Raw genomic sequence first — 11079 nt, 5'->3', positions numbered from 1 at the left:
TTGTGAGAGCTTTTTATTAAAATTTTAATATATCTAATAAAGTATGAGTTTTTAATGTATACAGATTTAAGAATAATTTTTATTTTTATAATAGGTTAAAATAAAAATATTAAAAGATAATAAAAAAATTATTTAAATATAGCGGTTATGATTTTCAGATCACACGTTACATTCTATTCATTTTAACATTTCATCGTCATAGAGAGTACAGAAAGAAAGTTAAAAAGTTCTTTAAAAAAATGTGTTGATCTAGATGGTAAATTATACGACTCTAGAGAGAAATCAATAAATATAGATTCAAATCCGCTTCCACTTATAAATTTATTAATTCTTGATAATTTGACATAAATATTTTTAACTTTTAAGTGATTATTTTTATCAAATCATTGATTTCTAATATTAAATATGTTTTTTTATAAAAATTTTAACTATAACAAAATTAAACTTAAAAACTCAAATTAATAAAATTAACAGCTTTAACGTTTCTTTCAAACGTCAAAATCCTTCTCTTTAGATAAGAATTGCTGCACGGCTCCCTTTTTTTTTTTTTGCCCGCATGACGTGGCATTTAAGTGGGACCCAACCTTTTAAATTTCTTTTAGTTTAATTTTGTGGAATTTCTAACGCCAAAATTGATAATTTTCTTCCACGTTGTCCATAACAGTCAGCAAATAACAGCAAGATGAAGACGGATCAAAAGAGACACTCAAGAACTCGTTCTCTATGTATACATTTTGTTAGAGTTTAATTCGTTTTGTGAATTGAATTTTGGATGAACTTCAATTTTATCTTTGTTTATAACTTATTGAAAGTTGACTAAAAACTCCTTGGTATTGTTAAAAAAAACACCTTACCCATATGATATTACACTATTTTAAATATATATTTTCAACAATTTTCATTAAATTTATTTGTTATTTAAAAACTGATATTGATCTTACTTTTAAAAATAAAAAATATATAAATATTAAGCTGAGTACATGACTAAAACCATAGAAGTCAAGATTGTGATAAGAAAAGGGAAGGGACGTGGCGGATAATGGAGTGTGAGTAGGACATGCATAATATAGGGGAATTTGTCATTTTGCCCGAGACTTGTGTGTTTAGTAAGATGATTGGTATCCTGATTCGAATCATTATTCATGGTTCGTTACAGTATTTTTTTTTATAAAAAATACACGTAAATAAAAAATATTCTAATCTCATGATTCTAATTCATGAACCAAACGTCTACTTAACATAAGAAGGGAGATTGGGAGAAGTTTAGGTGGGGATTTTTTGTCCTTATTTCTTGTTTACAAGGTGTTATGGACTTTATAACACGTGCTTTTCTTTTTTCTAAAAATGAAAAACAAATAGAAAATAGAAAATAGAAAAATGTTATTTTTTTTATTGAAGATGCCTCGTTCGTTTCGCTGATTCGAGTTTAAAATTCGAGTTTTGTTACAGTAAAAAGCTCTCATAAACAGTCACATCTAATTTTTTTGCTACAGTAAAAGCTTTCACATAAAATCACATCTCAATTCGAATTCTAAACTCAAATCAGCGAAACAAACTGAAATGGAGGACAGATAGGGCACCAAGGCAGATAGGGCACCAGGGCAGCTTCAACGTCCACATCTATAACGATAATATGATACAAGGCTACTAGGCTAGCTGACTGTAACATAATAATAACAATAATAATAATAATAATAATAATAATAATAATAAGGGTAATTTACAAGGTGTTATGGACTTTGATGTTCGAGGCTCTAAAATGTTAGTGGAATGGTCAAAACAATATTTTTTTATTATTTAATGATAAGACGAAATTGAAAACTAAAAAAAATGCATGAGTGACAAGTTTTTTAACCATTAGATGAGAATGTAATTACGTAAGCTCCTCAATCTTATGGTTTAAAAATTTGCTCCGATGATGTATAGCTTCTGCACCACAAAACGCCCTAAAAGAATTTATTCTTGAATCCGATATGTCCAAAGGGAAGTTAATGTTTTCTTTCTAAACAAATCATCACGAACCGTAGTAAACCCAAAAAATAAATGATGATTAATAAACAGAGGTAGACTAGATTTTTGGCTTAATTAGTATTGACTTGGGGGTATTAAGGCCGTATTTAGAATTGATCTTGTTTTTATCTTTCACGTTTTTCAAAAAAAAAATAGGAACGTTTCTAAAACGGCGTTTGGCGCAATAAAAATAAAAACCAGAAATGAAACGATTTTTTAGTTTAGTGTAAAATGAGTGAGAAATGAAAAGAGTTATTTTTTATTTTTTATTTTTGTTTTCACCTCTCTCGAACAGAGAGAAAGAGAGAGAGACATTAATGAGTTTTCTATATTAAAAATAATATCTCGATAAAACTACTAATTGTATTTTTAAAAATAATTTATGTCTGAAATTGAAAATATTTTAATTTTTATTTTCATAAAAAAAATAAAATTAATTTATAATGAGTTCTAAACGCGCCCTAAAATTCCAAACTCCCTCTTTCATTTTCATAATGTGGCCCCAACTCAGTCATGTGGAATTGCCATATGTCGGCAAAGAAAGATTTGGATAATTTTTTTTTTTTTTTTTTTTTTTTTGCCCTTTTAGATAGCTAGAAGGTTAGATAGATTATATTATAAATGATTTAAACGTTGTGTTTGATGGGCATAGGAGAGCCTATCAGTTTTTTGATCTACAAATTATGAATAAGGATTATTTAATTTTGGGATAATTATGAATAAGTTTTTTGGGATTATTTTATTTTATTTAATTTTATTTATGAGGAGACAATTTTATTTTACATTAATACTTGAAAGCAAAATGTGCTGACCAATTTAATTGGCATAATGTTCCGACATTTTATAATCAATAATATAGCCTCGTCAACGAGATAAGTCAAGCGAGCTTAATATATATATACTCTTCTACGCGGACGTGTTATTAATATATATAAATACAGTCTCTAGACTCTCCACAAGTATAAGCTTAAAAATTAATAATCGATTTATTAAACATTATAACTCAAATGTTTGCCAAAAAGTTAAGATGATGCTCTTAATAGCTGTCTCTTTTTTTATTATTATTATTTTTAAATGAGATAATATATTTCAACTCACAGAAATACAAAAAAAAAGAATATAAACACCAAATTCCTACTTGAACAAACACATACTACAAGAAAATCACTTAAAAAGAGATGAAATATGTATTCATCAATAAGTTCCGAATAAAACACTTAAAAAGAGATGAAATACGTATCGAGTTTCATAATTGAATATTCAATAAGAAACACAAAAGATCGGACACATACAAAACTCTTCATTGACAAATCCGGTCGACCAAAATAAGTAGCCGTCTACTTTTCTACGATTCCGTTCATTTTACCGATTTGAGTTTTATTATAATAAAAAATTATCAGAAACAATCACATATAATTTTTTTATTATAGTAAAAAATTTTCACATAAAGTCATATATCAATTCGAATCAACGAACAAAATAAACCCTAAAACTAAAAAGTAAGAACACTGCATCTACATGTTTCGAAGTCATAATCATTAATTCAACAATGACAAAACACAGGGTAATGTTCATTTTAATGTATATTTGACTAGACAATTGGGCAATGCTGTCTTTATATTGAATATTCTAATCTACAAAAAAAAAAAAAAAAAAAAAAAAAAAAAAAATCCCACGCTAGACACCTTGCCACGCGTGTTTATCTTCCTCGTGTGTCGGCAAGAAACTTTTTGAGTTATGGTATAGTACTCTTTATCGAAGAGAAAAGGACTTATGGCTGATGGTATGTGTATAGGACCCCACATCTCACTTTTTGTTTTTCGGTTCAGAAATTCTGAACTTAAAAAAGTCTCGTTTATTTTGCGAATTTAAATTTTTAATTCGAGTTAAAATATGATATTTTTTAAGAATTTTTTATTATAACAGAAAATTTTGATGTGACATTTTTTAAGAATTTTTTACTATAAAAACCTAAAACTGAAAACTTAAATCGGTAAAATAAACGAGACCATTTGAGACCTCAACACCCGGGATCATTGTAAAATTATTACCTATTAATAATTATGATTAATTACAAAAATTTCTCTCAAACTATGATCTTCATAACATTTTATCTTTTAAATTTTAAAATATAACATATAATTCCTCTTGAACATTAAACCGTTAATAAATTAACTCTCTCCATTAGTGGCAAAGAGGGTAAATTTCGTGAGACTCTACTTGAGAAATGGATTGATTATTCAGGGCATTCTGTCATTGTCGTAGGGCCTTCACTTTCATTACAGCGATGTGGATTGCCTCGCAAAATAGCAATAGAACTTCTCCAGACTTTTGTAATCCGTGGTTTGATTCGATTGACTAATTGTAGGGTATTTTTGAGATTCTCTCTTGCTTTAATTCTATCTTTAATTTAAAACCTATTTAAAGGATTTATATTTTGAGGAAGCTTTAAATAAAAACTAACTGAAACACAATTTTTTTTAAAAACAAGTAATACTAATCAAAGAGATAAAAAAGTTCATGAGTTTTTTTTTTTAGAATCATAAAATAAAATTTTTAAGAAGCTCAATTCAAAAAAGTGTTCATCTCAACGATTTAAAAAAAAAAATGTTATCACAAAAAATAACAATAAGAAAAAGTTCAGAAATTTAAAAAACGAAAGGAACACCATGGGTATTTGCATCCAAATCCCTATGTCTGACCCCAAACCCAAAGCATCTACAATAATCCATATTAGGGCTGCGGCTGCCGGAATGCGCTTGCACTGTGTCTTTGTGTCCTCTAAACCTAATCTATGGAGATATGTCTTTGCATAAACTTTCTAAAAATGAGGCCACAAATCCCTTGCTCAGATTCAATTTATTCGAACAATAACAATGGTAGATGCTTAGAAATCTCCTTTCTAATTGATGAAGCTGCAAAACACATGGGCGATCTGATATATGTGGATCATTATTAGAATCGATTAATGAGAGGTTTGGTTCATAAATTTAGAACTATGATTTATGATTTTAATTTTTTATGAGAGACAAACACTGTAAAGAACCAAGAATCATGATTCAGAACTAGTGACGAACCCTTAAAACTAACATCTCATGAGTGATTTTCATGATTTCGGTGGAAGTGGGATCTGGGAAGAAGAGCCGGTTACAAGAGTAGGAGATAGGTAACATCGAGAAGCGTAACAACCAAGAAGAAGAAACATGAATAAAGGACACAATAGAAACTTAATTTCTTTGTATTGGATAATTTTATTCGATATCTTAATACGACTAATATTCTCTTATATAAGATGAGAGATTCATAAAATATTTGAATACATTAAACTTAATAAATACTAACACGCCAATCAAATAATTGACTCCTAAATTAATGTGATAATCTCATATTTCCACAATTTTGCAATTACTCATATCCATCATAGATATTTCCCAATTCTAATTTATTTTTTAATATGTGATTATTAGCGGAGGTGGAGGGGAGGCTCGCAGCATCATTTGGGGAGGGAAGGGGGCTATACGCCGACACGGTGGCAGGGGCTAGCAGGAACAAATTGTTGGAGTGTTTTCGGGGGAGAGGAAGAAGATGAAGTATTTTCTTTTCTTTTTATTTTGTCATATTAAAAGTAAATTAGGATTTATTTAAAAAATATACATATATATATGTAAATTGTAATTGATGGGTAAAAGAATAATTTTGCACTGAATTGCTTAACATCCACTATTGTGTCTTTGACATGTGTCAATTATGTCAATTTAACTGGCGAAAGGAGTTAATTTGTTAACAGCTTAAAGTTTAAAAAGAATAGATGTTACATTTTAAAAATTAGGAGATAAAATGATGCATAGGTCATATTTCAAGAGGAATTTTTGTAATTAATCTTAGTACTTTTATATATGCTTTTCATATTTTTTTTTAAATGTTTAAATTTTACTTCATTCCATTAACTCTCATTTTCCATTATGTTAGTGAAAAGATATTCATAATAATAATAAAAAAACATTCATTAATCTATGATCGTTTGGGCGACATTCATTTTCTAAATGGTTGTATTATAAAAAAAAAAATGAAATAGGAAGATTTTTTAATGCGTTATGTTAGCAAAGAAAACAAAAAAGAAATATGATAATCATACTATATAAAAGAGCTTCATTTTTTCTCAAAAAAAAAAAAAAGTACTTCATTTAAGAAGTCAAGAAAAAAAATATGGTTTTGCCTTCAAATTGTTAATGCTCTCTCTTTATAAATGATTAGACATTAGTCTAGACAAAAAAGCTTCTTATTGAATGATTGACAATGTAATTGCTAACTTTCTAAACTTGCATTCAAAATCAAATTTTGGTCACGTTAACCTACGTGTTGCCACTTTTGTCGTTTTATTACTCGTTGAGTCACATAATTCACATTTATTTATACAAATTTTAGTACCATTGTCGGAAAATCTTCTCTTTAAAGATTATGTTTTCACTCATTGTCTTCCTATTTTCAGAAATTTGCATTTTTATAAGCTGCTTATATCACAACTACATCACCCAACTAGTAGGGACAACAATTACACTTATGAGAGGATGGAAGTGAAACAATTGTGATATTTGAAACTAGTACAAGAAATAAAGCCGCAAGTAGATGTGATAATACAAACTTATAAAGAATCCGCCAGAAAGGACCTACATAGTCCCATCATGGCGTTAATCGGGTACAAAAATTGTTGAAGCTTGCGTCGTCAAAAGATCCACCATCTACGTTGTCGAGTCCTCTGCAAAACTTTACAAGTGTGAGGCATAGAAGGATTTGCAACAATTCAAACAACGTAAACACTTTGGATGCACTTCAGCAGTTTGTGCTAGGACTCGTTAATGATGGTCTTAAGTAGTTAGTTTAATAATAGAAGTTGTTATAGTGTAGTAATAAAAGTCAGCAGTTTGTTAGAGGGGGTATTAGTATTACTAGCTGTCAGCAGTTTGTTAGAGGGGTATTAGTAATATAAAAAAGAAGTACTAGCATTTGGGGGGATTAGGGGATTGATTAGAGTAAACTGGAGAAACCCTTGGGAGAGCTAGCAGACTTCTCGAAAGTCTGCAAATCTATCTTGTAATCGAGTCTAGTTCTTGTTTTCAATAATAATCTTTCCTTGGTTCTTATCAAGTGGTATCAGAGCACTTTCTTGGGCGAGATTCGGAGAAGATGGAGGGAACATATAGACGTTGGCAGCAATTAGAGAAGCCAATGTTTTCCGGAGAAGATCCGGATGGGTGAATAGCAAGAGTAGAAGAATATTTCTTGAAAAATCGATTTTCATAGCAAAAAAAAGTTCATTGGGGAGTTCATGGAAGGTAAAGCTCTTCAGTGGTATCAATGGGAGATAAAAGGCGGCCATTCGTTTGTTGGAGTGCTTTTAAGACGCATTTGTTTCAATGTTTCCAACCAGCAAAGGGAAACTGCTCTGTTGCGAAGGTTGAAGCCATGGTTCAAAACGTGGAGCAACTTCTAAAGAGGATGGAGGTGAGATTTGGAGTGGCGGCGGCGTCGACCATAGTAACAGATCGACGTCAAGAGCTATCAGAATGCAAGAAGAATGGCGATCTTGAGTCAAAATCTAGGTTTTCAGATCCTAGAGTTTCAAATCTTGGGGTTTTTGGAGGTTCGCGACAAAATCTGGGAGACCGAATCCGACAAGCGACGCTAGAGGAAACGTGATCAGAACCCGATGAACACCGCCAACGATCAACACCATATGAGTTGCGAACTGGCCTGTGTGACGATCTGTGATTAGATCTAAGTAGGCAACAACTCAAGAAGCTGAATTCGTGTCTGTGTTAACCAGCAGAGGGAGAAAATGACGATCCGATGACTGACCCAGAAGATTTGCGTGGAGTTTGGATGGAATCAAGCACTGTCAACGATGAGATTCATGATTCTGGTGTACTTAGGACTAGTTCTGCCGCCATGAAGGCTGGGATTTGCAATTCCGACGCGATGAAGATCAATTCTGGCGATTTAGGGGCTGGGTCTCTCGATGGGAGGGCTGGGACTTGGAATCCAAGTGTCATGAGGGATGATTTCGGAGCAATTAGGATTGGGTCTTGGAATTCCAGCGTGACTGGGGCTGGGTCAGGGATATGCGGCGTGAGTTCCAACAAGATTTGGACTGGGTTACGAAATACCGGCCGGATTTGGTTGAAAGGAATTGGCGTGATAGGAATTGGAATTGAAAATTTCACAAAGGGCAGACTTGGAATTACTGCTACCTTTGACGTTCCAAGGTTCACGTGCATTGAAATGGGAAGAAGATGGCATCATTCAAGTGCAATTACCTAATCAACACCTTGAGGACAAGGTATTTTTGCCGGGGGAGTAATGATAGGGACTCATTAATGATGGTCTTGGGTAGTTAGTTTGATAGTAGAAGTTATTATGGTGTAGAAATAGCTGTCGGCAGTTTGTTAGAGGGGTATTAGTATTACTAGTTGTCAGCAGTTTGTTAGAGGGGTATTAGTAATATAAAAAGAGATGCTAGCATTTGGGGGGGATTAAGGGATTGATTAGAGTAAACTGGGGAAACCCTTTAGGAGAGCTAGCAGACCTCTCGAAAGTCTACAAATCTATCTTGTAATCGAGTCTAGTTCTTGTTTTCAATAATAATCTTTTCTCGGTTCTTATCAATCTATTCCACAAGCAACCTAATTTTTGATGATCAATTATACGTACAACCCCCAAAAAAAAGGCTCATTTAGCTGTATAATCCTAGAGGAATTCTCTAATTGTTAATTACACATATGATTCTATGAAGCCATTGAAGAACAGCACTTATCGTAAGGGCCAAACTTATTCTCTTTAATACAATAGAATTGAATCCATTTAATCATAAAAATCCAATAAAACACAATGAGAACACCTCGTTCTCTATTTTAAAACTTCTTTAATTGATAAATTCATTTATGTTAGCAACTCCAAGTTGCATGAAAATGCATTTTAAAAAAATAAAAAGGAAGAGGAAGACATGAATGACTTGGAAATGAGTCAGAAGACGTTGCTTTTATGAAAAAAATTCATTTGAACTTGAGTTGACAATAAGGTTATTAATGACAAAATTATATCATGCTTACCTTTTAAATTATAATTCAAATAAGACTTTTTTACTTCACCGTCTTCTCTGAATTGGGTACTGTTTTCCTTCTCTAAACTAAACTCCACAATGATCACCCATGACATAAACAAATGCAACTTTCAAATCAAGAAAAAGACGGCCCGGTAATGAACTGGTGGCTATTCTATCAAGTTAGGCCTCGTACGTTTTGCCCGTTCGAATTAATAACTTAAGTTAAAAAGTGAATTTATGTGTGAGAAATCACTATAACAGAAAAAGTTGAATTTAAATTTTTATAAGAGAAAACACTATAGCAAAAACTTACGTTGTGATTCAAACTAGCGAAACGTCACTGTAACATAAAAAGTTAAATTTAAATTTTTGTGGGAGAAAACACTATAGCAAAAACTTACGCTGTGATTCAAACTAGCGAAACGTAGGGAATCTTAAATGTTTAATTCTAAGCAATTTACCATGATAATTGAGATGCTAGTCTTAGCGCTTTGCTTAACTCTTTGCGACCCTTGACTAAAGGAGGAAAATTATCAAATAAAAGTCTTCTGAAGTGAGACAAGAGGGAAGAAACAAACCTCTGGACTCTGGTGGTTCAAGATAACAATGCGTCTTGGTAGTTTTTAATTAACAACCGTACTAATTGTATTTAGCAAAACTGGATCATTACTGGGCATCTGTCAATTGTCATATCTGTAAGAGTCGACACAACCTTGATTACAAAAATTTTGCATCAAAACACATAAAAAAAAATAAAAAATAAAAAAACATCCTTGAGAATGACCAAAAAATATCTCCAACAAAAAGCACCAAAAAAAATAAAAAGATCCAAATTTTCCTATAATTTCAATTTTGCCCTAACCCTAGAAAATCAATCACAGAGAGAACAGATAACATCAACATAATCCCCAAAATTCACAACTTTCAGAACAAAAAAATCGAAAATAATAAAGAATTAACAAGATACGAATCATCGGATAGAATTGAATAGAAAAGGAAGTGAGAGAATTAGGAGGACGCACATAAGTGTTTAACTGGCGGACGAAGCTGGAGAAGTTGTTGTGCTTGAAGAACTTGGGAAGGAGGTCTCTGGCGAAGAGAGGGGCGTTCCAGACGACGAAGCTGTTGTTGTGATCGCTCCACGACACGATGGAGTCGGTCGAGGGGTCGTCGACCATGTCGTACGTTTTGCTCAGAAACGGCGGCGGAGAGGGGCCTGAGTTCGTCGTCGAAGCCGCGTCGCGACCAACCTCCATTTTCGGACAGACAGAGAAATTAGAGAGAGAGAGAGACAGAGAGACAGAGAGACGAGGGTTTTAGCTACAGCCTAGAAGTGAGCCAAATACGGGGAACTGATAAGACCATAGTTTCCCTAAAGGACAAATGTTGAAGTTTGTCGCTTGTGCCAACCTGTATTTATTTGACTTTGAATTTTTAAGGTTTCGTTCACTTCACATATTTGAGTTTTCAATTTGAGTTGAGATGTGACATTTTTAGATAGCTTTTTACTGTAACAAAATAAGTTAGATGTGATATTTTTTGAGAGTTTTTTACTGTAAAAATCTAAATCTGAAAACTCGAATCGGTGAAATGAACGAGGCCTAATTTTAATTTTATTACGGTTAAAGTTATTTCATCTTAGAACCCGTTTTGTTCACAGATTAAAATTATTTTTTATTTACGTGTATTTTTTATAAGAGAAAATACTATAATGAATCATAAACCATGATTCAAATTAGAGAACGAATCCTCCAACTAAACAAGCGCTTAATTTCAATTAAAATTTTAATCATTAAATTAAATGAGGCTAAATTATCAGTGTTTGTTTATCTAATCTAATAATGTATAAAAGAGCCAAAGCTCTTGTAATAGTACTCTTTTATAGGGTTGCTATGTGGCTGCATCTTCTCTTTCTCTACTTTTTATTCTGTGTCTTCTCTTTCTCCACTTTTTATTTTTTTTTCTTCTTT

At 32.0% G+C, this 11079-nt stretch overlaps 1 protein-coding gene across 2 annotated transcripts; it reads right to left on the bottom strand.

The window, feature by feature from the left end:
* Positions 1-9689: 9689 nt before the first annotated feature.
* LOC21392923 (heat stress transcription factor A-1a) lies at positions 9690-10452 on the bottom strand. 2 transcript variants are annotated; one of them, XM_024172109.1, is made up of 2 exons: positions 10132-10452; positions 9690-9786 (listed from the first exon to the last, which is right to left on the bottom strand). In XM_024172109.1, the coding sequence occupies exons 1-2, from the start codon at positions 10363-10365 to the stop codon at positions 9733-9735; spliced, it is 288 nt and encodes a 95-aa protein (XP_024027877.1). In that variant the 5' UTR covers positions 10366-10452; the 3' UTR covers positions 9690-9732. The 2 variants fall into 2 exon arrangements, with proteins under 2 accessions (XP_024027877.1, XP_024027878.1); XM_024172110.1 differs by having other exon boundaries at positions 9756-9802.
* Positions 10453-11079: the final 627 nt, after the last annotated feature.

This window comes from Morus notabilis, unplaced genomic scaffold (assembly GCF_000414095.1).
Source record: "Morus notabilis unplaced genomic scaffold, ASM41409v2 Scaffold175, whole genome shotgun sequence".
NCBI lineage: Eukaryota > Viridiplantae > Streptophyta > Magnoliopsida > Rosales > Moraceae > Morus > Morus notabilis.
Note: the sequence above shows the minus strand (reverse complement) of the source record. Positions and strands in the feature narration are given on the sequence as shown.

Excerpts from the sequence above, each read along its gene's own strand:
- LOC21392923 (XM_024172109.1), bottom strand. The coding sequence starts at position 10,365 with ATGGAGGTTGGTCGCGACGCGGCTTCGACGACGAACTCAGGCCCCTCT. Across the intron at positions 9,787-10,131 it reads TCCGCCAGTTAAACACTTAT|ATGCCCAGTAATGATCCAGT; the intron begins GTGCGTCCTCCT and ends GACAATTGACAG.